This window comes from Aythya fuligula, chromosome 8 (assembly GCF_009819795.1).
Source record: "Aythya fuligula isolate bAytFul2 chromosome 8, bAytFul2.pri, whole genome shotgun sequence".
Lineage (NCBI taxonomy): Eukaryota > Metazoa > Chordata > Aves > Anseriformes > Anatidae > Aythya > Aythya fuligula.
The window spans coordinates 5,631,231-5,656,326 of record NC_045566.1 but is presented as its reverse complement, the minus strand read 5'-3'; the positions used below and the strand labels follow the sequence as shown (position 1 = coordinate 5,656,326).

Below are 25,096 nucleotides of genomic sequence, written 5' to 3'. Positions count from 1 at the left end.
TAAAAGTAGAAGAAATGCTTTATAAAAATGAATGCCTACATATTGAAGTACTATAGTCTTCTAGCTGTTGTAACTTATTGAAAATTTTGCACTATGCAAATATGTAGCTGAACAGGGAAATACAACTGCAGTGAATGTGCACAGCACAGACAATGACCAGCACAAATAAAAGGGGACTTCCAAACAAAAAGGAACTAACTAATATTTTTAGTCAAATTTCCCAAAGCAGTGTCTTTCCATTTTGTAAACATCAGTATTGTAAAGCAAAGCCATCCGTTTATTCTTAGATGGACATGAAGCTCCAGCTGCTATTTTCTCCAGTATTTTGCTGTCTTCTCAACTACTGTCTGATTATAAACGCCTGCCTGAGCATATGTGAAGACATGTACTATGAACACCCCACACAATAAATGTGAGAAATGTCTTGTTTGTCAGCTCTCCTGAAGCTGTGCGTTCCCTGTAATATCCAGCATAATGAAAGGAGAATTTGTCTGTCAAACCAATATTGGATTAAAGAAAAATTTGCTTTCCTAGTGGGATTTTAATAGAGTCAGATGAATTGCAGTGACTTAGTTTCTAGTGCAAACATATTCTTCTAATAGTACTGACTATAAAATGTGTTCTCTTCCCCTCTTGCTAAAAATATATGGGTAATTCTTTATAGACAGAAAAAAAATTACCTGTTGAAGCTAAAGGTGCATTGAGTATGTGATAGCCATTCTGTCTCAGAGGATTGAAGCAATGGGATTCCCCTGTTAGCACATCGCTGGTGACAGACTGGTCCATTGTTCTGTAGCAGTCTCCATAGTGGAAACAGTTTTGTATTGAGTGAAAGCTGCCTTGGTAACCTGAAAACAGATATTGCATACACATTTTAACACTGCTGCAAGGGTATTAGCCCCATTTCTGTCACAGTATTTCATTACTATTGTGGGGTTTCTTCAGTTCCTCAGTTTTAACTATGGAAAAATGATCATGCTATCCTATAAGGCGCAATAATAGGAAAGCTACATCAGACTTAGTCCCACAAGGTGCTGTGGACTGTAATCCCCATCAAGCAAAAATGTTAAGGATGTGCTTTATTTCAAGCAATAGAAGAGACTGGATGAATGAAGTCAACAGCCCACTTGTGTTCATAGAGAAGTAATAAGTACTTCACTGGATCAGGTCCAGGAAGCTCAGCCCCTAAGGGAATGCTTCTATAATGAATTACTTTTGATTTTAATGCAATAATGCAATATTTAAATGAATAACACTGCTCTATTTGCAGCAGAGTAAAGTCTTTTCTCATCCAAGATGCATTACACACTGCTGGAAACAGCACTTTTTCTTCCAAATACCTTTAAGAATACCTTAAACCCCTCCTTTCTCAGACTCCTCTTATTTTAAGTGAAAACTCTTCAGTGAACACAGATGGCCACGGTCAGTAGAATCAAACCAGAGGTGCAGGTCTGTCTCCAGGTGGCCATCAGGTGGAGACTTAGGGCTCAGTTAGAGATTACTTGCTTCTTGCTTCTGCAAAGTGCCAAGATAAATCTGCAGGGTCTCTGGCTGCTTCAGTCATTCTGCTTTTGGGGCATGTGACTTTTGTACCCTGAATTTTCATCTCCTGCTTTTATATATCTTCATATTTATTTCTGGTGGATCAGTAGTTTTGTTTTTGCTTGCAGAAATTGTGAATGAGTTGCACACAACAAAGAAGATATTTAGTAGTAAATGACAAATTAATTGCTGAGGAAGGAATTTTACAACTTGCAAGTTTGTGCCAGCATCTTAAAAGATGATATTTGCTCCCATAAGGATGACCTCAAAGCATGCCACAAAATTTATACCAAACATGGCCTGATTTAATTCTCCTCATTCCTTCTGTCACAACAGCCTCTCCTCTTCCTGACTCCAGATGCAATACACACTAATTGCACATTGAGATTAACTATCCCTTTTCCTGTCTTCTCCTAAAGTCCCTTCTGAAGTCATGTTCCTTGCCTTATAGGTGACTGAAGTCAACCAAGTCAGACTTAAAGTCTAATAGAATGTATCATCAGGATTTTTCCCAAATTGCCACAAAAAACGAGGACTGTTTCTTGCCCAGTCTTCTTCAGTTAGACTGGAACACTTCCCAAAGACCAACTGCAAAAGCTTCAGGTAGTTCAGTCAGAGCCATGGCCAGCTCTGCAGCTGACAGGAGTCAGCACTGCTCCACTCACCAGCACAAGACCAAGTTTGCTGGGTCAGTTGTGCAGCTGTTTAGTTTGCTTAGAAATACAATAATGCCCGTCCCTGCCACCAGGGTGTCCAGGTGCTGTACGGGATAGAATTTGTCCCCTACAAATCATGCAGTGTATACGTTTTTTTCCTGTTAAGAAAGATCTCCTCTCTTTTTCTGCCTTTTCCTTTTACTACCAAAGTTTGATCAAGTAGATACCATCAGGCAGAGTTCAGGGCCCGTCTGAATTCTGGTCATGTTTTTCTGTGACAGTAATAAATAAGGCTAAGTGAGGCAATTCTTTAGTAGAAATGCAATGAACTCATCCAGTGGTGAAAGATTTGCTCTGAAGTTTCACAGTTTAATGTGTGTTTTGGCAGTATTTGCAAGGATTACATGATTCATTTCTTGAAAACCTGTGATCCTCCACCACAAAAAAATAATAAATTGTTGATACCCATGATTGGTGACGTACTAATGGATGACTATATTAGATAAAGACACTAAGCACACTGTACTGAAGCAGTACATTTTTGCTGCTATGCAGAAGGTGGGCCAGAAATTTGGAAAGCAGAGTATTAAATGATGCATGCCTTTCCTCAGAATAAACAGACAGCCACCTCTATTTACTGACTGGAGAGTCTGGCTCAAAAAAGCAAGAAGCTCTTAGGAGAGGTAGCAAAGCCATCTTTTGATGTGGTTTTAGGTACAGTGCTTTATTGATTGGCTTTTGATAATTACCCTGACTTTTCTGTTTACAAAGCATGAACTCCTTGCTGTAAGCCTTCTAAAAACATATCCTTCTGAGATGAGCAGTGAAAAAAAATGAGACACTTGGCTTCAGATGAGGTATAGCTGGTTGCAGAGAGCACTTACATGCATTGCTAGAGGGAGAGAAAAAGAAAAAAGACCCTTTTCTAGAATGTCTGCTATACACATCACTTCTGGGGAAGGCATGATGTGTATTTTCTCTGTCTCTATAATTGCTGCCCTTTCGTCATGCTCCCTAGCTTGCCTTTGTTAAATCAATTAAAATCTTTATGATCTGCAGTGCTGGCACAGTGGCTTAGAATATCCGAGAACAGCCAAGCATGACAGAATGGATTGAAACTAGGTGGTTCCAGGACTTGCTCAAGACCTATAGGTAAAGGTTTCTTTTGCGGTGTTTTAAGTTAGACTCTCTAGCTGCTCAGGAAAGAATATCCGAGGCAGTTGTCTGCCTCAGAATCAGAAGTCTGGAGAAGAGCTGCCATAAGCAATAAAATTCTCTTTTCGATTGCAGTATCTATCCAGCAGCATCATGGAATGATAATCTGAAAAGGCAGTGCAAAAAGTGTTACTGGAACTGTCCAGTGAAGAGGCACAATGTAGGAAAATACTAGTATTATTATTCTGTTGTATGTGCTCAAATTCCTGAAAAGTGCTTCCCAAAGAAAACTCAGAGAAATACACCATTCCTGCCCTAATGTGCCTGCAGATGTGATAAAGGCAGCAAACTAGAGAAAAAGGACGGATTTAGGAAGGGAAAGGTTGCAGCAAGAATATCAGTCAAGTAAAGCACACCATGACTCTTACAAATGGGACTTTTAACCCCCTGGACCTCAGCAAGATTATAAAAGTTGACTTCCTTTGTCATCAGCTTCTTAGAAATGAGAATTCAGTAAGGCTCTATAAAGAAAGGGATGGAGGCTTTATGGAAGGCATTCCATGCATGTGTGAAAAAAGGCAGTGCAATGGCTACGGGAAGAGCGGTCTGACTGAAACTGTCCCTGCACTTAAACTGGGGATGAAACAACACTTGGGTAGGAAGAACTGTGCTTATAGTATTAAAAGTTTTATTTGAATATGTAACTAGTTGAATGTCAATCCTGAAAGGTGGAAATCAGTCTTGGAATGACTGAAGCTGCATATCTGCAGGTTGCACAACAGCAGGATCAGGGAGTTGCTGTGTCAGTAAGATTTTCTTCATGACTTTTTTTGTACTTGCTATTCTCCCACCCGCTGTTTCAGCAGCACAGTTGGAGAGTTTCTTTCGGTATGAGGCTGATTGGCTTTTGCTGATGGCCCTCCATAGCCTGGTGTGACTCAAGAGGCCAGTCAGTCTGCTTCAGAGATCTGAGCCTCCGGCAACTTTTACACTAATAAAAAGGGAAAATTGCCAGCTTGTTGAAATGCTAAGTGTTCCTGAAAACCAAAGTCATTAGACAAGATGGAAAGGCCATGTGAGTTAAAGCAACCACAGGGACTTTTGTAACAACTGGTACCCTTGCCAGATAAGATTTCATTCATGTTGCACAACCACAGGAAATGAATTTGATGCTTGCAGACAATACAGTGGTTGATTTACATATGCAATACAAGATAGACCTTACTGTATTTAAAACATGTAGTAGTAAGGAAAGGTTCATTCCATTTCATCATACAATCATAGAATTTGATTTGGAAAGGACCTTCATGATCATTAAGTTCAACCATAACCCTTTCTACCGAGTCCCACCTCTGATGCCACGTCCACACCTCTCCAATACCTTCAGGGATGAGGACTCCACCACTTCCCTGGGCAGCCTGTTCCAATGCTTAACCACCCTCCTCATAAAGAAATTCTTTCTAATATCCAACCTCCCATGGCACAACCTGAGACTATTTTATCATGACTCATCACTTATCACGTGAGAAAAGAGACTGACACCCTCCTCAACCCAAACCATTCTATGATGTTATGATTCTCATTGCAACAACCTTTCAGGTAACTGTAGAGATCGATAAGGTCTCCCCAGAGCCTCCATTTCTCCAGACTGAACAGCCCCAGTTCCCTCAGTGGCTTCTCCTAAGTCTTGTTTTCCTGTCCCAATTCAGTTACAGTTCCTTTAGGTTTTCTGAAATGCTTTGCTTCTACCTGACTTACCCCACACCACCTACCTCAGAAAATATTAGGAGCTAAGATATGATTAAAGTCCCATAACTAAGGGTTCAATTAGCAGCTACATATGGTTGATTAGTGAAAATAAAACATGGGAATATTTTTTACAAGTTCTTCAAACTCTCCTCGGTGGCTAAAATATGAAGTAGGCAGGGAGGCTTGTCTGGTGCAAACATCACTGCTCCTTCTGGGAGAGCAAAAGCGCAGCACCAACTTGGCAACAAGTGCTTCACCAATATTTTTTTTTCCACATGCATTTCAGATTTTCCTTCAGTTTGTTTGATTTAAACCAAATTTTCTGAGGCTAATTTTCAAGTGAAGAATTTACTAAATGTCCTGTCAGTTTAAATGATCACTATTAAATGTTTTATGTACAGTAGATGTAGAAATATAACAGTTAATAAAGGAATAAACTGAGTTCCAAGCATAACATTTAGCTAAAATTTTGCTTTGAAATAATTTGTGACAGAAAAGCTGCAGTTAGCCACTTCACACAGTGCACTGGCTGCCTCTGTTTCTCTAAGGCACAACCTAGAAAACTCGAAGGAGCTTTAAAATGAATGATGTAATAAGCAAATAATTGAAATCTGTCTATTAAATTCCATCTTGTTATGTCATGTCATTTACATGTATGTACAAATAAATCTAAACTCTTCAAATTCCATAAAATTTCTGAGGAGAAAGCACGTCAGGTATAAATAACTACAGGATTCTATCGCCTGCCAAATTCTTCCAGCATATAATAATTTCCATGTGATCTTACTACTACCAGCTTTAAACATATAAATAATGTCAGCTTATTATTCTTTCGTTATCAATATTTCTGCTACCAGCTTGGTGAAGCTTGATGCCTAGAAAAAAACTGCAGATCCACAGTATTTATGTGCTTCTATACAGGCTCCTAGTTCCACAGGTAAACTTAGAGAGTATTCCTTGTTCAGTAAAAATTCAAAACTACAAAATTACTACAGATTCCATTAGAAAAAAGTGCTATTAATGAACTGAGAGTCAAAAAAGACTTACAGCAAGTATAGCTTAGTACAGGTTACAGATCAATTGATTTCAAAGGCTGCTAATCAAAATTGATTTTTGAATGACCATTTCCATAATGAGTTTATAATAATACTTCAACATTTGGCCAAAGTGGAAAATTATTGCTTTTTCAAAACCACACGACATAACACTTAGAAAGCAACAATTCATTCAAAAGGAAATGTGGTTTTCTTAAGGAATAAAGTCAATTTATTTAAGTGGTTCAAAACTTTTTCTGTCTATGCATTTGTTTCTGCCATAGTAATGAGCTGCTAAACTTTCCTCTTGTGGTTTGTAGTTATTTAGCTCATTATAGTAACATAATCATATATCATTATATGCTATCATAAATCTGCCACTTTTCCCTCACAGAGTTAATCTTTTTAAATTGAGTAATCTGTTGAGCATCAGGTTGAGTTAGTTTTTCCTTTGGCACAAATCATTTAATATAATCTGCTTTAACTTTTCAAACTAAGGCAGTCCAACCAAAGAGCAAAAAGAGTCCTTAGAGATTGAAGGGCAGAGGGAACTGTTGGGATACAGAACCCCATTACAGCTGTGAATTGCTTATTGGCTTTGTGTTAAAATCCTGCGTTTCAGACCTAGCCTTAGAATTTCTTCAGAGAAAGCAAACCTATTTTACGCACTGGTAAATTGATCACGTGATACTTTGCCAGCCAAAAATGACCTTATACAAACGACAGTACAGCTGTGGAGTGAGTTTCAAAAAAACTGGTTATCTGCCTGTATAAACTCATATGCTTGGTTATACTCGCGACCAGACAGATGTCTTGCACACTTCTTTATTGTGAATATTCACCATGCTTAAGCAGCATACCATCTGGATTATATGACATATTTCTTAACTATGCAAGCTCCTGTTACTGGAAGAATCTGTGATAATTATATCACTTGCTAATTTGTACCTCAAAAAAATATAGAAACATTAATTAGTTCCCCCAGCAGAACTGTGGAATAGGAAAATAAGTTCCCATTATAAAGGCTAGGTAACTCAAAAAAACAACAAAAAAATGTTTTACCTTAAGCAGTAGGATAGCTGCTTAGCTGTTCCCATTCCTGTCCTCAAAACATGCTCACACTCTATAGTTATGCAAAGTACCTTTGCAGATTACTATATTATATAATACGTAAGCCAAACTGCCAAATATTAAATAGCAAAATCATTTTTCTTTGTCTAAGTTCATGTCTAGTACAGCACCACCAACGGACAGAGCAGGGCATTGCCAAGTGTGCTTCACCCCACCTATTTCAGCAAGCAAACTAAAAATGACTCGTGCTTTGCCAGGGTCACTCTCTCCAATCTGGCTGAAGGCTGGCTAATTGGTCGGAGGGGGTGCACAGCCAGTTGTGCTGGGACAGCAATCCTTACTGACAATCAAGGAGTGAGACAGGGCTAAATAGCTCACTTGATCATTAAATCACTGAGTTATTTGGGGACAACTCATTCTTGTGAGGAGACCTTTCTGAAGTCATGTTTTTTAAAAAATGAATAAATGCAATGGATCAGCTGTTGTGATAGCTTTCCCTAGTGTGATATGATATCACAGTACGAAGCAGTCTGAAAATGTTTCCCTGCATGAAACAAACCATCTTAAAATAGGAGTTCCCACTAAATGCTGTCACTCCCTTAAAACAACAATATTGGCAGAAAATGTAAAAACTGAAATCAGTTCTTTTTCCCCAACTACAAATCAGGAAAGCTTAACAACTTTAATAAATAAATAAATAAATAAATAAATAAAAAGGAAGAGTTACCTTGAGATCCCTGCTGTACAGACTGGTTTTGAAATTGAGCGTATGGTTTATTTGGTATTCCAGAAAACTGCTGCCCATTCGGTGACTGGCTGTGCGATGATGGAGAGCCGTGCTTCTGCAATAGGGAAGGTGGAACTAATGCTTTCAGGGGGCTGACAAGCGGAGGGATTATGTTGGGAGCAAGCCTAGAAAAAGAAAATTCAGAAAAACTTCACATATCACATCACAATATGGGAAAATGAAATACTTGAAAGGCCTCATTTTCATGATGGCAAAACTATGGAAACATTTATTTTGCAGATATAAATTATGTTGTTTAAAAAAAAAAAAAAGGCATGGTAATGCAGGGCTGCTTTCAGGTCTTCATTAGCAGGGAAGGCAGTTAGAAAATGATTTATGTTCCTTTACGCTGACTTCCTGTACTAATCGTAATGACAGAATCAAAATGACATCACTCCTCAGAAAGCAACTTAGACACGGGTCAGTTTTAATTTAAAATTGTGTAAGCTGAGAAACATGTCCAGAAACAGGAATGGGGAACATACTTAGAATGAGGAAATGCAAGTACATTGTTCTAGTGCCTTAGTCGTTGTAGCAGGGTAAAGCTTTACACCCGGGTTTCAGCCAAGACAAGGAAAAGCATCAGTTTTCAGTCATTCCTCACATGGTATTTTTCAGACTTCACTGCAAGAAATACAAATGGAGCTGCAACAGATGGCACTGTCCTTTCAAAGAAAAGGCCTGAGTAAGGGTTTGCTTCTGGCGGCACTGCCCAGAGGATGGCAGGTACAGGTTGGTTCCTGCCAGATGGAAAATTCCTCCGACGTCTGGGACTTGGGCCAGCCCAGGAGCGTGGGGCAGTCCCGCTCAGGGGACAGGCCTGACCCGGCATTCCCAAAGCAAACTGGAGCAGCTGAGAAAGAGCCCCACTAACCCACTTCCACAAAAGCCTTCGGCACACCTCCACCTGGTGGAGTCACAGCTGTGCTTCTTCCTGGCCACGGCTTGCCCATCCCACCAAGGCCAGCTATGGCAGCAGCCCCAGAAGAAGCCCAGCCTTTGCCAGAGAAGTCTTTTGGCCACAGGGCTGAATGGAAGAGACATCCACCATATACTCTCTGCTGTCTCTGGAGCCTTAGCTAAACATAGGAAATGTCTCTTGGAGCAGTGCTGGACCCTTCAAACCCCAGAGAAACTACCTGGGAGCCACGCTGCTGAATCTTCATAGCTGCAGGGCCTGAGGTGGAGAAATAAAAATGCCACGGAAGGTTATAATCTATGCCACCTAGATGGAAAAAATATGGAGCACACACCATCGCAGGAGTACAAAGAATCAGCTAAGCCTGGTGACTTCCTCTGGCACTGTACAAGCCGCTCGGGCAGCACACGCCATGCTCTGGCCAGCAGTTTCTCACCAGTTTGCACGACTGCTGCTGGAGCAGCTGGAACTAAAACTTGTGGAGGGAGGCTGTGCTGGACACAGGGCTAAGCACTACCTGGGAGTGTTCAAGAGGTAAATACAGATGAACTGTGAATTAATTGTGACAACGGCATAATCAAATGTAACGTGAGAAGCAAGGGAACGCTGCCAAAACTGTCACAGTGACACAGCGTCACAGTGACGCTCTATTAAGAGGGGCTTAAATAAATCAACCAGTCAGAGCCAATCCTATCATGAAATAACTCCTTCACCCCAAAGAGAAAAATAAGGCATATAATGTGGACCAAAGAGAGCCCGAATATCCCAAACTAAACTGAAGAAATAAACAAGCATTGATAAATGGGTTAAGGCAAGGGTATTTTCAAGGCTTTCAATATTTAAGAACTGGAAAATAAAATTTTTGTGAGAAAAAGAGGAGGTTTAGTTTGGTTTTAAGTTAATATTAAAAAGAACTCAGCAACAAAAATTGAAACGAGCTGGGCTGGCCCATACCCTACCAGCGGGTAAACGCCTGGGGCTACGGGCATGGGAAAAGAGGGGTGCAGGGCTGTGTCGGTGGGGGAATGGGGGACTTCTGTGCCCTCTTCAGGTCAGAGACAGAAAATGCTTTTCAGAGTCTGCAAACGGCTGAGGAGCAGATGCTCGGGGGAAAATGCCGAGTTTATTTGCTAAGCAGCAGCTAAACGCAAAGGTCAGCTCCCATGCGGCTGTAGCTGCTCCTCAAACGTCTCGGTGGAGAAAGAGTTTAACAAAACTGATCTGTCCTGCTGCCCAGCTCCACCTTGTATCCTCTGCAAATTCTCTCCAATGTGTGTCTGTGGTGAGTGCTGCATGAAGATGGGGCTGCCACTATCTGCTGGGACCTGCAGGAAAGCCTTGGTGCAGCCTCAGCCAGGGCTGCCGGGAGTGCTGGCAAAGCACAAATTACAGAATGGTCCCCAGCCTGCTCAAACGGCACATGGAGACATTGTCCTCGAAATGCCAGAAATGCTATTAGAAGACTGGAAATGCTTCTATCTGAAAAGAGATTAAAAAGATTGCAGTTGTTTTCTTTGGAAGGGTAATAGCTAAAAGAGATCATGATAGTGACATTTATATGGGTAATGGCCACACACATGTTTTAAAGAGAAACAAAAGAGTACTGAAAACTCTGAGGCCAGCAACCAGCCAGAAACCATGCTGAATGAGGGAGGAAAATGCTCCTGGTGAGCACGTACTCTGCAACTGCCCGTCTTGGGTTTCCCGTGCCTGCTCTCGCAACACCTTGTAGTGCTTGTCGTGCTGCTGCAAGTGCTTGTCCCCACTCACGCTCTCCTTCCTATTCTTGTTTTACCTGTGCGTGAGCTCAGCAGTTGTGCCAGGGCTCGTGCCTCAAAGCCACCCGGGAGGCAGCAGGGGCTCGGCGGTGCGCAGGGCCCTGCTCCGGCTGGGTGAGCTGTGCTGCCAGCTCCCCGCTTCCACTCGGCCCCGCTGTCACGGTGCTGGAGCTCGGCAAACATAGCTGTCTGCAGGCAGCCAGTATCCTAGGAACTTGCAGCACAGCAACTTGAGCTGAAACCCCGAGCGCGCCGTGTAACACGATGAGCTGTGCCTCCTCTGCATGAAGAGCTCCCAGCGGTTTGCGCAGGTAACTGTAAAATCTGCTCTGCTCTGCTCAGGCTCTCCCACACAGGGAATTTCACGTTTCCCATACGTTGGGGCGCAGTTTGTAGCTAGGAAAGAGCTTTGCTCAGCAGAAAAATCAGACTGTATTAGCACAAGTGGCCATCATGGGGATTGTCTCCTTAAAATAGTCATCACAATGCCTACAGCTCAGGCTGGCCCCGAAAATACGACTGTGTGTGTGTGCATGCACATGTGCCCTGGCACTCTCAAGGAGAGTTCTTCATCAAATAATTGTCCCATTGCCAGCGCCCTGTGTTTAATTCTGCCCTGAATATTTGCCTGCTGCTCAGGTTGCTGTGACACTCAGGCTGTTAAAGGATAGGGGGAATCATTCCTGATACAAATTAAATATATAATGCATTAGCAGCAGAAAAGAGCTTAAAAGGAGCTGCCTTCTGTATGGAAGAAGAAATGGCAAACTACTTAAAGCTGAAACTCAGCTGGTTACATTAAAAATTCCCAGGCAGTAGCACAGGCATATGTTTCAATAACTAATAGCCTGTACATTTCCTGTTAATACTGTACTACAACCACAATTTGCTTTGGTTTGGATATTAATAACAAATATATGCTGTATATTTTATTTTAATTGTAACTTGCATAATTCAGTAAGTTTGCAGGTCCTTTTGGGGCTTTTTAATATATATCTGTGCCTACGTATAGCACAGAAATATAAATATATACTTGTATATATATGAATATCCCTACCTCTCACATACACGCAGAAAAATCCTTCTTTAATTCATTAAATTTGAGGGCTCCTGACTATTCTGAATCTTTCTGTTCAAGAGAATACATCTTTTTCCTATCTCCCTGATGTTGACAAAGCTAAGGATGAGCAGTTCTTACAGGCTGCTTGCTCTGCTGATACAGTGTACCCTGTCTTATAAGGATGCCTGATGATTAGATGTTTTCATTATCTCAAATAACAAATTAACAAACTGCAAAGCTTTTATTACTCCATATCAGAAACCATATGACCCTTATATGAAGGAAAACAAAACAAAACAAAACAAAACACTGTTGAATGTAATACATGGAGCAGGTAGGAAGGCTTTTTCACCTGAAGACTTTTGGTGACTTTGGCACCAAGTAATAGTAGGTGCTTCTCAGACTCTTTTGGATCTCTTAGGAACAGCTTGTGGATTCTCAGGAGTCTGTAGGCTGGAAATCTCTGCTGTATTTTTGGTGCTGTCTGGGTAGGTTTCTATATGGCAGCCATCACTGCTGCTCTGTGCCCAGAAATCCCCCTAACCTGGAAGCAGCATCTTTACCTAATATACAACTCAAGCCTTGTTTTATTTGGTAAACACCCTAACTGGAGGATCAGCTGTCTAAACCCTGAATTTACTTCCTTACCTCCAGTTCTTCCATAACTCTTTTGGGTCCCCATGGTATCAAAACTGCATCTGTAGTGCTGTGTATATCTCAAACCAAGGTGCTGCCGCTTAACAATTACAAACGATTGTAACTGCATGGACCAGGAGGCTCGTGTGGCATCCTGCTGGGGTGTGTCTGAAGGGAAGTGCTAAGGAGAATGCTTACTGGTCACCTGAAGACAGCGGGGGAGAACTGGTGACCATTCACTGAAAATCCTTTTCCTTGATAAGCTACCCAGAGCGGCACTTGCAAGAAGCTCAGACCAGATCTGAGTATACTGAGAATGTGGAAAACAGGATGCAAGAGGAGACCAAATTTGGAGAAATTAGAGTATTTGGCAAAAGAGTCTATGCTCCTTGTATGTGTTGACTAGTTTTGAACCTATCTTTTGGGAATAATATTTTTTTTGTAGGAGTAACATGCAACTTTGTTGTGCAGTGATAATAACAGAAAGGGAACCACGCAGTTGGATGCAGGAATAATCAACTTATTAATGACTGTATATTACATAATAATAAAACCAGAAGAGCTGTATTCAGTTTTGATATATTACATCATTGTAAGAGATAAAAACAGCCAAAGATGCACTAGAATAGTAAGGCACAGATTTCTCACAAAGGAAAACTGCCAAAACTAGAAGAGTGGCAGCAAAAGAAGAGAACTTAAAAGGTAGTTTTCAGGTTACAGTGGTGCAGTGGAGGAGCCAGCCTCCTCTCCACCCTGCCCAAGATAAAGGAGAAACAGGGCTTTCACCACAGGGAGAGGCAGGTCAGTTTAGAACAAAAGGAACATTTTGCTCACACAGCATGCCATGGCCTGTGGCACTCATAGCCACAGGAAGTCACAGACTCAAACAGTCTAGCTAGGTTTTTCCTTTTAAAGGGACTGAATAATTTAATGGCCAAAACCAACATTTCCATGCTAGGCAAGGGGTAATCAAATCTGGTGCTTCAGGATGTAAACTGATCGCCCAACAAGTCAGAGAGGAATTCTCACTCTTCACTCATCACACAACTTCATATGATTGACCAGGTATTGTGGGTTTTTTCAAATTCCCTTTGAAGCACCATGTGTAGGATGGCGCTGAAGACATAATACTGGTCTTGAGGGACTTCTGATTTCAGGTGGAATTGCAAAGCTAATGCACTCTTCTTCTGAGGATGCATCACTAAACAATTTAGTAAAAGGACTAATCAGAAAAATCATGTTTTTGTAATTCCATCATCCATGCAACTGACAGAACACTACTGGAAGAACTGATCCTAAGTTGATGACATACTTTGTCTGTGATACTGCACACATTGCTGCACCATGCTAAACTAAACACAGTTGTAAAATACCTGGTTCATGGCCCCTCCTAAGGTAAGCTCTTGAAGACAGATGGGATACTACCCATGAAGAGCTGTTACACCACGTGTTAGACACAGATAAAGAGCCAGGTACTGCAAAGCCACTCATGCTAGTAGAAACTCACAGAAATCTGGATCTTAACAGAAGAATTTTTTTTTAATTAAATGTCAAACCACAGAAGATACTTCTCTGTTTTCTCTCATTTTATAAAGTGAGAATTTCAAGAATCTCAAACAGAACCTTTAAGGATCTCAAACAGAAATCCCAATAAGACTTTCATGTAATTTTCTTGTAATTGTATTTTCATGTTACATACATATTTTTGATTGTGAAAATTAAGATTAAATTGTAAGACAGACGTGTGAAGAAACTATGAGTTAGCAATGATCTCCACAAGACCTCAATCTCACCTAAGAGGCTAAAAGTGCCATTATCTCACTTCAGAATCACTTATCCTGCTTCCTGGGTTGGTTTCCCCAAGTAGGTGGCAGGGCGTAAGAATTTGTGCATTTTCACAATTCACACCAAATGTTTTGTTTAAATATTCTCGTAAAATACAGAACCAAAAATAAATACATATTGACAGTGATTTTTCTGTCAAGATGGTAATGTACGGTTTCTGTATCCATCCATAGTACTTAGTTGGAGTTAGAAGTAGTTTTATACTTTGCTTTAGCCACTCTGTTCAATAGCTGTTCCTGGACAAATTAACAGAGTAGCAAATTGTAAAGCCAGATTTAGAGCAGTTTTAAGAGGAGTTTTTTCATCATCTAGTTCATCATGCCTTGACTGCCAAAAGCCACACACAGTACATTTATATGGCAAATACTGAAATTGAAAATTGAAAAATAATGAAAATAAATTCAAACTAAGATTCTTCAGTAATAATTGAGAATGAAATGTAACCACAAAAGAGAAATATCTGAGATAGGGATGTTTCCAATATGAAAACTGTCATTTCTTTTTTTTTTTCTTTTTTCCTTTTTATGATGTGATGGTTTGATTGGCAGATTCCTAAGCTAGATGAAGAACCTCAACCCATGTCCCAATGACTTCAGTGGAAACAGGACCAAATCCAGACTGAAAAACATCTGTCCTTTATCTCAAGTAAGTTTTCATAGATTTTGGGCCATAACGTAATAAAGTTCTCATGTATACCATATTGACACATAACACAATATAGACTTTAAGAATTATTTTTAACTCATGTTACAATGAAGAAAAGTATATAATAAGCACCAATGTGAGAAGCACAAAGTGAAGAAGTTCCATGATTTAGCGTAAGTGACTTGCAAAGCATTGCAGTTAGTTGCAAAACCTGAGGTGTTTCCATGAAACCAGGTTCTACCATAAAATCCAGCACGCCAACCCTTTCATCCCTTTCATTCATAAATTCACTCCCCCTAGCCTTACAGTTACTTATATTGTGAGAAAGTCCAATTGAGCTCCAGGACCAGGGGATTATTTTTTTTAATAAAAAAAGAAAAAAAAAGTTAACACTGATTTTCATCTCTTCCCATAATATTAAAAATGATGTGTAAAGCTCTGCTAATCTGGTCTCTGGATAGCGCCCAATCTCTTGCCACGTGTTTCTGTTCTGGGTCTTGCCCTACGGGAATTTCTGTCAGCACATGCTCAGGAAACAGTTATACCATTCCCTTTTTTTTTTCCTCTATTTTTTTTTAAAGACAGACTCTATCTGAAGTTTGGTGAACCTTTGCACTAATCACTGCCAGGTGCCTCTGGCTAGGTTTCTGGAATGCAAGGAATCTTTTCTTTCTCTCTTTCTTTCTTCCTTTCTTCTCTTCCCCCCTCTCCCTGATATCTTATAAATCCTTCATTGAAGAGCACCTTGCTGGGCATCATTGCATTTTATTATCCTTTTCTATAAACACCAAGCAAACAAGTAATTGGGCTGTCTGATACTCAGTCTCTGCTCTATGACTGCAAGATACGACAGAGTATTTTTGTTTATTTTTTTCTGTTTGCTTGCTCTGGTTGTGGCTGGCTTGAGGAGGTGCCTGCTGCTCAGAGCTTTGGACTCTATTCCTGCCTCTGCTACTAGTGCAGCGTGTGACATACCCCCATGTGTAGCACCTTTAAAGCAGTACTAAGGAAAAGTCAGCCTTTTCCTAGCTTCTAGATAAGTACAAACTACTCTTCTTAATTCAGAATACTGCATTGGATCGCTTTAATCCAGTGCTGCATCTTCACTGAGCAGTGTCAACAAGTGAGTGCACGAGCACACTTAGAGGGGTTTCACAAGCATCATGGAGAACACGATCCAAAGAAGCTTTTAATAGGACTTGAGAGTCTTAGGTCATTTAATTGCTTTAGAATAATGTTACCAATCAACAGTGATACGCAAACAGCTTCTGGATGAAAATTACACAGGAACCAGAGGAGTCCTTTCCTGGTACACTCAAAAGCTTTCTGCAAGGACCTTGTATTCAGGTACAGTTACTGAAACACTCGCTATCTGTTCTAACAAATACACACAAGTCTCATAGTTGGGCATAAAACATAACTCACTGTTTTGTAACTCATTTCACTACCTACACAAAAGGACTCACGTACATAAACCTGGGCTTTTCTATGTGAAATTAATATCTCTACAATTGCTCTTACTTGATATGCAATATCTGCAGAGCAGTTTAATCGTGGTAATCATGATAGGAACTATGCCAAAATAAAATACATTTTTATTTTTAAGGATTCATTCATTCATAATTTTCATTGAAAAGAAGCTGATGAATCACTACAGTGGAAGGCACTATATGTAACTGAACTTGGAAATCTTATTCTTTCTAACAATCTAGCAGGACAACGTTACCAAAGTAGAAAAAATAAAATAAAAAATCATTTTTAATGTGCTCAAAGAAATATCAAAACAGATTTAGATAAAGAACACTGCTTTAGGTTCAAGTGATTGCCAGGAAGTCAATTACAAAGACATGCAATCAAACGCAGGTATTGTCTACACTATGTTATCTGACGTACTGCACGCTTGACTGATCTGTCTTATTTTAGTCATTTAAGGACATTTTTCTCTGGCAAGTGTGCAGCAAGATGCTTCTAGGTGTAGGTAGATTCTTCACAAGTAGCTGACACCTGCTTTCCTCAGGTTTACAGCCAAAAAGGCACTAATAGGGGGAGATGTTAAGATAACAAGTTGTTGTATCATGACAAATTATTATGCTTAGTGTATATAGCTTATGTCTAACTGCAGAAGTTCTGCTTAGACAACAAAACAAAATGAAAGAGAAACTAATTTACCTACAGATAAAACCAGTAATGGCTTAGATCATTAACATAACGCAGAAGAGCTGTGGTTGAATCCATTTTAAATGCTTCTTGATTTACTCTGGTCAACTCTTTTAAACTCCCTCCTTCTCCTGTGCCTGTCTCTATTTTACTCTAAGCTAGTTTTGCTTACAGTGTCTCTTCTGGGCAGTCACCAAGAGGGGGTCTTATCAATGCCTACGAGTGCCTGAAGGGAGGGTGCAACAAGACGGCACAGGGCTCTTCTCAGTGGTGCCCAGTGCCAGGACAAGGGCAATGGGCACAAACTGGAACCCAAGAGGTGCTGTCTGACCACCAGGCAGCTCTGCTGTGCTGTGAGGGTGATGGAGCAAGAAGATCTCTTTGGAGATCTTCCGAAAGCTGCCTGGATGTGGGCCTGGGTCCCTGCTCTGGGTGGCCCTGCTTGAGCAGGGGTTGGACCAGAGGACCCAGAGGTCCCTTCTGGCCTCAGCCACTCTGTGACGCTGTGATCATAGCACTCCCTTTTTTTAGGCTTTCTAATGAGTGGCAATCCAGCTCTATTAGAAACATACATGAAATACACGTCCATCTATTTCTGCTGATGGCCAAACAGTATTTTACCCCATGATCAGACACTAAGTTATTCTTAACTGCGTATCATTGAAGTAAGCCTAAACTAATGCTAATTTTGCTTTACGGGGGGAAAAAACTGTATAAGCCTATCTGGACATGATTATAAATGAATTCTGATCACATTTTCTACAATGAGATAAATGACTTGGGATTTGCAACCAGATGCTTTTAATTACTGATTTTCTTTGTTACATGAACCTCAGCTCCGCACCTGTACATTGTTCTTTCTTTGTACAGATGTACTGATGCCCCTTTTGCGTGCTCAGGTCCATAACACTGAGATAAATTATGATGGGTTCTTGGCTTCCTCCATTGAAAATGTTTTCAGCTGTCAGGGATATCTGTTTCTTGTTATTGGTTTTAGTGCTTTTGAAAGAAAGTCTAAAACACTGACTTGTGTATTCTATTATAAATGAAGAGTATTCTCCAGTGGAATTCACAATGAATGAATGATGCATCTCCTTGGTCCTAGGAACTGTTTTAAAACTGTGTAGGTATTTAGTTCTCCAGAGTACTTCTTGAGAGTAAAAGTTTGTTTCCTACAAAGATTCTAGCAATGCAAGATCTGGCTTACACCTTTCTTATTAAGTATAACATGGCAGTAATACAAACAAAAAACTAACACACAGGATTTTATCCTGCGCATTTTATTCAACCTTAAAAATATCAGGAATTTCAAATCTGGTGTTCCCTTGTTGAGCAAAAAGGGAGGCTCTGTGTACCTTGTTTTACTTGAAGTAGAGAGAAATGAAGGACTAAACCTTTAACAGAGATCTCTTTACAGCGAAGTATTTCTGTGGTATTTGAATTAACAGGTGCTAACAAGCAAGCAAACAAAAAATCTGATGTTTAAGCAGCCTGATTAAAATGTCTCTTTTCATTTGATTGCTCTTAAGTCCTGTTTCTTGTGATTTTGTATGGGTAAGTGTCTCTTCAGGGAGGTCTGAAGCATGGTTTGAACTGGTTGCAGTTAGCTGGTGAGAAGCCTGGGCAAAAGAGAGTTCTATAAACCCTTTCCTCTAACCCTGATGACTTAATCCTCGATATTAAAGACTCACCATAATTATAAGACTGGATTCAGAGTTCTCATTAATCATCACCTATGGACACCACAGATGTCTTAATCTCACTAGTTCTTCATTGACTGTTGTGTTTACAGAGCAGAAATGAACTAAATTGCCACAGGAGGATATAAAAAATAGTTTTGCTTTCCTTTCCCTTGGAGACACATCACCTTCTTGGTGAAGTTACTATTTGTCAGTCCCCCCAGCTTCTTCTGAGAACATAAGTGCTGTTTGTTATGAGCGGCACGAGTGAGCGAGGGCCTCACAGTCACTTATAGAGGGACTGTGTTCAGATCCTACAAAGTGACCTTGTTCGGTCATTAAGCTGAATTGGTGCAAATCCCTTACTTTGTGCCACCACTTAAACTCATTTAACTTTAGTCAGATCAGTTTCATTTAAACCAATAATTTATCACACTAAACATTTTAAACTGGAACTTAGGGAACTGGTCTACAAATACAACTAAGTACATTTTTAGATGACTTAGATAATACCAGCATAAAAAATAGCAGAGAGAAAGCCAAGTGCAACATCCACCTAAGATTTAATACTAAAAGTTGTGCTTCCATCTTCATACTGCTACAAATCAAAATGGACTACTTTTGCAATGGACAAAATGAAACCAAATTAGACATTATATATAGCATATGCTGCAAGAAATGCTAAAATAACATTTTGCTACCTGAAGTAAAAAATAAATATATATTTAAACTCTAATCATGACAAGCCCTCTTTCTGGATGCTAAAGTATTTCTCAGTCACACAGTTTTAGTTTAATTAATATCAATATAAGTTAAAGTAAATTATTTGGTCTAGCGTATATTTCATACCAGAATTTGAAAAAATGTTCTCCATATTGTATAATGCCAGTATAAATACATTTGGTAATGAAGTCAGATTTTGTTAGAACATTTTCAAGTGAATTAGATAATTTTGTCAAACTGTTTAAATGTCCTAGTAAACCATTTGGGAAAATTGACTGCTGCACTTGGTATTGACTTTGGCAAAGGATGGTATGGCATAGGGCTTTTTTTTATTAAAAAAAAAAAAAAAAAAAAAGCCTTTAAATCAAATTCTGAATCTTCTGTCGAATTTGAGTAGACTATTTGTACTCTGCCTCATGTAGTTTTTGGCATCTTGCATATTTGATGACTCAGTAATTAGATTTCTTGATAATAATCACTTAGTTCATTCCACAGACTTAAACTATGCAATCCAGTCTTGTCATCGTACAGATTCACAGTATAGAAATTCTTTGCATTTACTTAAACGTGAATGCTGAGACAGCTGACAAATGAGGCAAAACATTGTATGTTTGCCAGCCAGCTAGAGCAGTTCACATGAAGAAAGGTAGTGTTAGGTGTTTCTTTCCTATTGTAAACCACGTGTATTTTGTATGAGTAATGGCATGCTGCTGCAAACTGGGAAAGGGGTAACAGGTCTAGAATTCAGTGGCTCCAGGTATTAGATCATTAAGTGATTTTTCTTAGTTAAATGAACGGATGCTTTACACAAAACTGTGCTAAATGAAATTCAAAGGCTGTTACTTCACACTAAGCTTTCTGTATTTGCAGTTAAAATGCCATGGATGGGCTTTATTTCAGCAGTCCTTAATTGTGTAAGTATAAACAGATAAAATACAGAAAGAAGATCTGGGGTTGGGTGTGACAATACTGAATGTGGATTATTTGAGTTTAGAAAATGGTATTTGAGATCCTGAAAAATTCCAAGTCATTATGTCATGAAACTAGATAGCCTGTTTTAAAATAACCATTAAAAATACATTCCCTTTTCTATTTCCTGATGTTTGGTTCATGGTTAGAAATCCATTATCATCCCAGACTTACATTTTGTCATAGGATATTAACTATGGTGTTTCCACAAAGACTTTGCATTGCTTAAGTATGTAAGCACTGAGATAATGCATCAGCACTGTCATCTCCTCTGAGGAAGAATCCTAATTCCACTAGAACTGAAAACAGCAGTGACCATTCTGATGTAAGCTTTGGCCTAAGCAAATGATCAAAACGTCTGGAGAAGGAGCCGGTGAGGAGCTCAGCTCACTCAGCACAGTGAGTGCTGAAGAGAAGTGCTGTACTCTGGTGGGGAGACACAAGGGGCAGGACGGAGAATTTATCTGGGACCTTCCAACCCCTCAAACTGGCGAGTTGACTGCTGCCCCCATTCTGGTCAGCTCTTTGCTTTTGTTTTTTATTAACAGTACCAAGACGTGAAGTGCTTTTGAAACAAATCTACCTTACTGACCACCTGTTAAGTCCCTTCTATAGTGTACCCTTAGGCCGTTTAGTTCTCGGTTGGACTTTTTGCCTACCCTAGGAAGCCTACCCTAGAACCAAATCAAGGAAGAAACAGCTGGGCAATGCACTGGGGAGCATGGAGGAAAGCATCCTGCTCCCCTGGGCTCAACTAGTCCCATGCTGCAGGGAAAGAGTAGCTTGCGGATTACCTTCATTTTTGACTCTCATCTCCATTCCTCCTGTTTGCACTCACTGCCTTCTCTGCTACAGAAAACCTCACATTGACCTGCTGCAACTTCCACCTAAATCCTCCTGCCCAGTGCCTCCTGTTGGTCATGTCTCTGCCATGGGCATGAGTCTGTCAACGGGAAATAAAAGGTGAGGAATGTGGGGGGCAGGGCAGGGAGGGAGAGGGTTTGGACGCAGACATCTTATGTAAGCTTTTCAGTAATTAGGGGCAAAGTCTACTCGTATGATGGGCAGATATGCATTGTATGGTGGGGAGGCACTTGTTCCTGGCATGGGTCAGAAGAGGGGGCTGAGGGAGGAACAGGGTATAGAAGCTAAGCTTGCTACAGCATTCATTCCCCAATTCAGAAAAAAAAAAAAAAAAAAAAGACAGCAGCTTGTTCCTAAATGAACTTCCTCAGTCAGACAGTTCTTCAACTATTCCAGGTGTAATTTTCCTTGTTGTGCTCTTTCCATGCACCCCACCTTCTATCTGTTGCTTAAAGAGTACAATTAAAACTTCCTGGGCTTTTCTTTCCCCATATAAAAGAAGGGATGGGTCAGTCACTGACAAAGATAGAAAAAATCTACATTCACTCGCTGGCCTTGCTGAAGAACCCCAACGTATTATTAGGTAAAAAGTTTCTTCATCTCCCTTTATCTCAAGTTCCCATCAGTAAAGCAAAATCAGAGTACCCTCCCTGTCCAAAGCACTGGGAAGAAAAAAAATCCAAGTTTGATGTGTGATTTACATGAGTGAAGGCACCATGAGTGTAGCAGAAAGATGAGTTGAATTTTGTGGCTTACAGAGATTCTTTGCTGTTGAGATGCTTTGAGAGCCTTGAAGAAATGGTAAAATAGGAATATCACATAAGGTAGCGATGCAATACAATCTGTACTGTAGCAACGCAATCTCTGCAATCATTGTGATAATATCCCCTTCCCTGATTAGGATCTTACTGGTTAATGCTTACAGCTGAAAAATGCATTACCAAAATCTCAACAGAGAGCAAGGAAGTGAGAAAACTTGCCATTCTGACACAAACTAAGTCTTATAAAGGCAAACACTGCCTTATTCCCGAGTGAGTCATAGTTTGGATTTTACCCTTTGAGAATTTTTTCATCTTAGCTAAGAAAAGTTCTCCGCACTTATCCAAATCTACAAGAAGTCATTGAGGAAGAATTTAAAAAATTAAATACAATTGCACTCTGTGGAGAAAAACAAAATCCCAGTGTATTTCATGGAAGACAAAGATATGGCTGTAATGTCAAATTTTTAGAAATGTCAAAGTTTGCCCTGCTTTGCGCAGTGGATGGATGAGGTGAACTTTTGAAGTCCCTTCCAAATTAAATTACTCTATAATTCTAAAACAAACAGAATTGCTTAGTTTGAGTCAGTGTTTTTCATTCAAACAGCATTCATGCAAACCAAGATAAACAATTAATGGTTCACTATCATGCCTGACAGAGGCCAAGCATGTTTCGCACACATACCCTTCCCTGGCACTTTCCAGCGGTGACTGGTGGTGATGTGGACTGGAGAGGGTGGAATCAAGAGGATGGTGCCTTGAAGGGATGTCGTGAGGAGGTGGCAATACACCTGGTGAGGGACCATTATGGTTAGCACTGGAACCACTGTACATGCCTGTGAACAAACAAACATCATTTTGCAATGTAAAATAAGCAAGGAAAGGAGAATCCAAGTGACATGATAGTTTCCAACTCCTTCCCTGTCCCCCAGCTCACCCCGACACACACACGGGGCAGCACACCTCTGTTGGGGCAGTCGCCTACCCAGACACGCAGCATGGTAGTGAATACTTGAGTTTTCCATGGCACTCATGCTTTATCAGGTCATTTTGACACGTGTGTGTCTCCCCTCCAACACTCTCGGATGGTCCTGTGACTGGAGATGTGGACGCACTCCCCCCAGCAGCCTGTGGGACCTGGCAGGACTCTCACCCTGCCTTCGCTGTACTTCGGTGTTCTAGATGCTGTTTGCTCATGCCACCCTACGGCAGGGGGGAAAAAGGCCTGGCTCCTCTAAGTGCAGTTCTTGGCAAAGCCTGGTCTTCTTTTCTCTGCTTCTCTGCCTTCTGCGTTTACCTACAATACAGCTCCCAGAGTTTTGGCCCACCGAGGCATGTACACAGACGTGGACTAGGGCAGCCACTGACATTGTACTGTGAAAGTTGTGGGGGGCGGATGAGGTTTGCCAGCTCCCAGTGCCCAGCTACAGCCCAGCAGTCCCCACACATCCTCTGAGGGCTAGTTTCTGTGCCTTCTTTCTTTCTGCAGTGTCCACCTTTCCAGTCCTGCTCAGTGTGAGAGAGTTACACACCGAGGAAAAGGGAGCTGCGTGTCAGCCGTGCTTTGCCGTGTCCCACACCACTGGCAGGGTTCGGGATGGCTCTCGTCCCAAACCCTCTGAGGGACATGTAACGGGCAGAAAGCAACAGGAAAAGCTGAGGCCAGGCGGAATGTGTGACAGCCCTCCGGGTGGGTAAGCAGCGGCTGAATGTCAGCATCTGTTTCTTTGTGACTGAAGAGTTAGAACCACTAGGGCAAGATTCCAGCCACCTTTGTCAGGGACTTCAGATGAGTCAAAAACCTCTCATGAACAATGAGTCCTCGGCTGTTGACAGATCTAAAAGAACGAAAATGAACCACATCATCTCTGTCTCCTGCTAGACAGAACATTTGTCAACCAGCCAGTGAAAACAACTTGCTTTCTGCACTGAAAGCCAGACAGAAGGGGTTTTAAGAAGTCAGATGTTCCCAGGTGATGCAAGGATTTATTTGTCAAAGCCTCTTCTGATAACAGTAAGCCAGTAGCTAGGATGCTACACTGTGAGAATGCTGTTACTTCAGCCTATTTTACGATATAATCGATTCCACTTCCCACAGATCCTTCTTGTTCACACATTTGTTCTCAGGCTTGGCAGATGAGCCAAACACCCATTCGACTTTGTGCTGTGTCATTTCACACTTGAGCTGTATTTCCACATGCAGTTCAGGTATACTGGCAGCACAGCCTGGAGGAAACTGCTGAATCTAGGAAGGGAGGTTTGTGCTCTCTATCTGACTGAGATAGCCTTAACGGCCCCTTGGTGATAGCTCACCCCAAAAAAGTTAAAAAACTCACAGAAGAGAGTTCTAATAGTGCAGCAGCCAGTAAACACATACTTTTTTTTTGTCTTACAGTCCCACCCCTGAACAGTTCATGAATGTTTCAGAGGTCTCCCCTGGGCTCTTCCTTACTGCCCCAGTTACCATGGATGGTTTCAGTTCTTTGCTTGGGGTGGATGAAGACAGAGTGCCACAGTACCTGATTCTCAGCTACTGCTCAGGTATTACCTTTACAACAAGAAAATCACAGCCAGCACGCCCCTCTAGAGAGGCAAAAAAAAGTTAATAAAAACACCCCACACATCCTTATGTCTGAGAGCTGTGTCCTGCACAATCCCATGCACTCAAACCCACCCCATCAGAAAAGAAAATGAAACCACAATTGCTGCCGCTCTCCCTTTCTGTCACACTTTGCCAGGACCAGTACACAGAGGAATTTACCCAGCTGTGGAACAACGTGGGCAGACACCCACTGCCCACACTGGGCTTGGAGCTCCTCTCCCATTGAAGCAGGGCTCCTTCCATCTACCCTGAATTAATCCGTGTTTTCACTTACAGATTACACCTCCTCTGGAAAAGCACCCCGCTTGGAGCATGTGTGCTGAGGTTTGTGGGGTTAGTTCACCAGTGAGCTTTCTTTTTCCTGCATCTTTATTCACCACAACGCCTTCGCTCCTGCTGGGTTGGACACGCGGCATCTCTTGTCCTCGGGTCCCCCCGGCCCTCCTGCCACACCGCAGCGTGTGCTG

General features: G+C 41.0%; 1 protein-coding gene across 1 annotated transcript in view; it reads right to left on the bottom strand.

Moving 5' to 3' along the window:
* Positions 1-25,096, bottom strand: part of GLIS1 (GLIS family zinc finger 1) — a 195,415-nt gene that overhangs the window by 2,508 nt on the left and 167,811 nt on the right. Inside the window, exons 7-9 of the mRNA XM_032191805.1 lie at positions 22,713-22,863; positions 7,935-8,119; positions 681-848 (exon numbers count right to left, since the gene is read on the bottom strand). Coding sequence (XP_032047696.1) covers positions 681-848; positions 7,935-8,119; positions 22,713-22,863 — 504 coding nt within the window. The remainder of the gene's footprint in view (positions 1-680; positions 849-7,934; positions 8,120-22,712; positions 22,864-25,096) is intronic.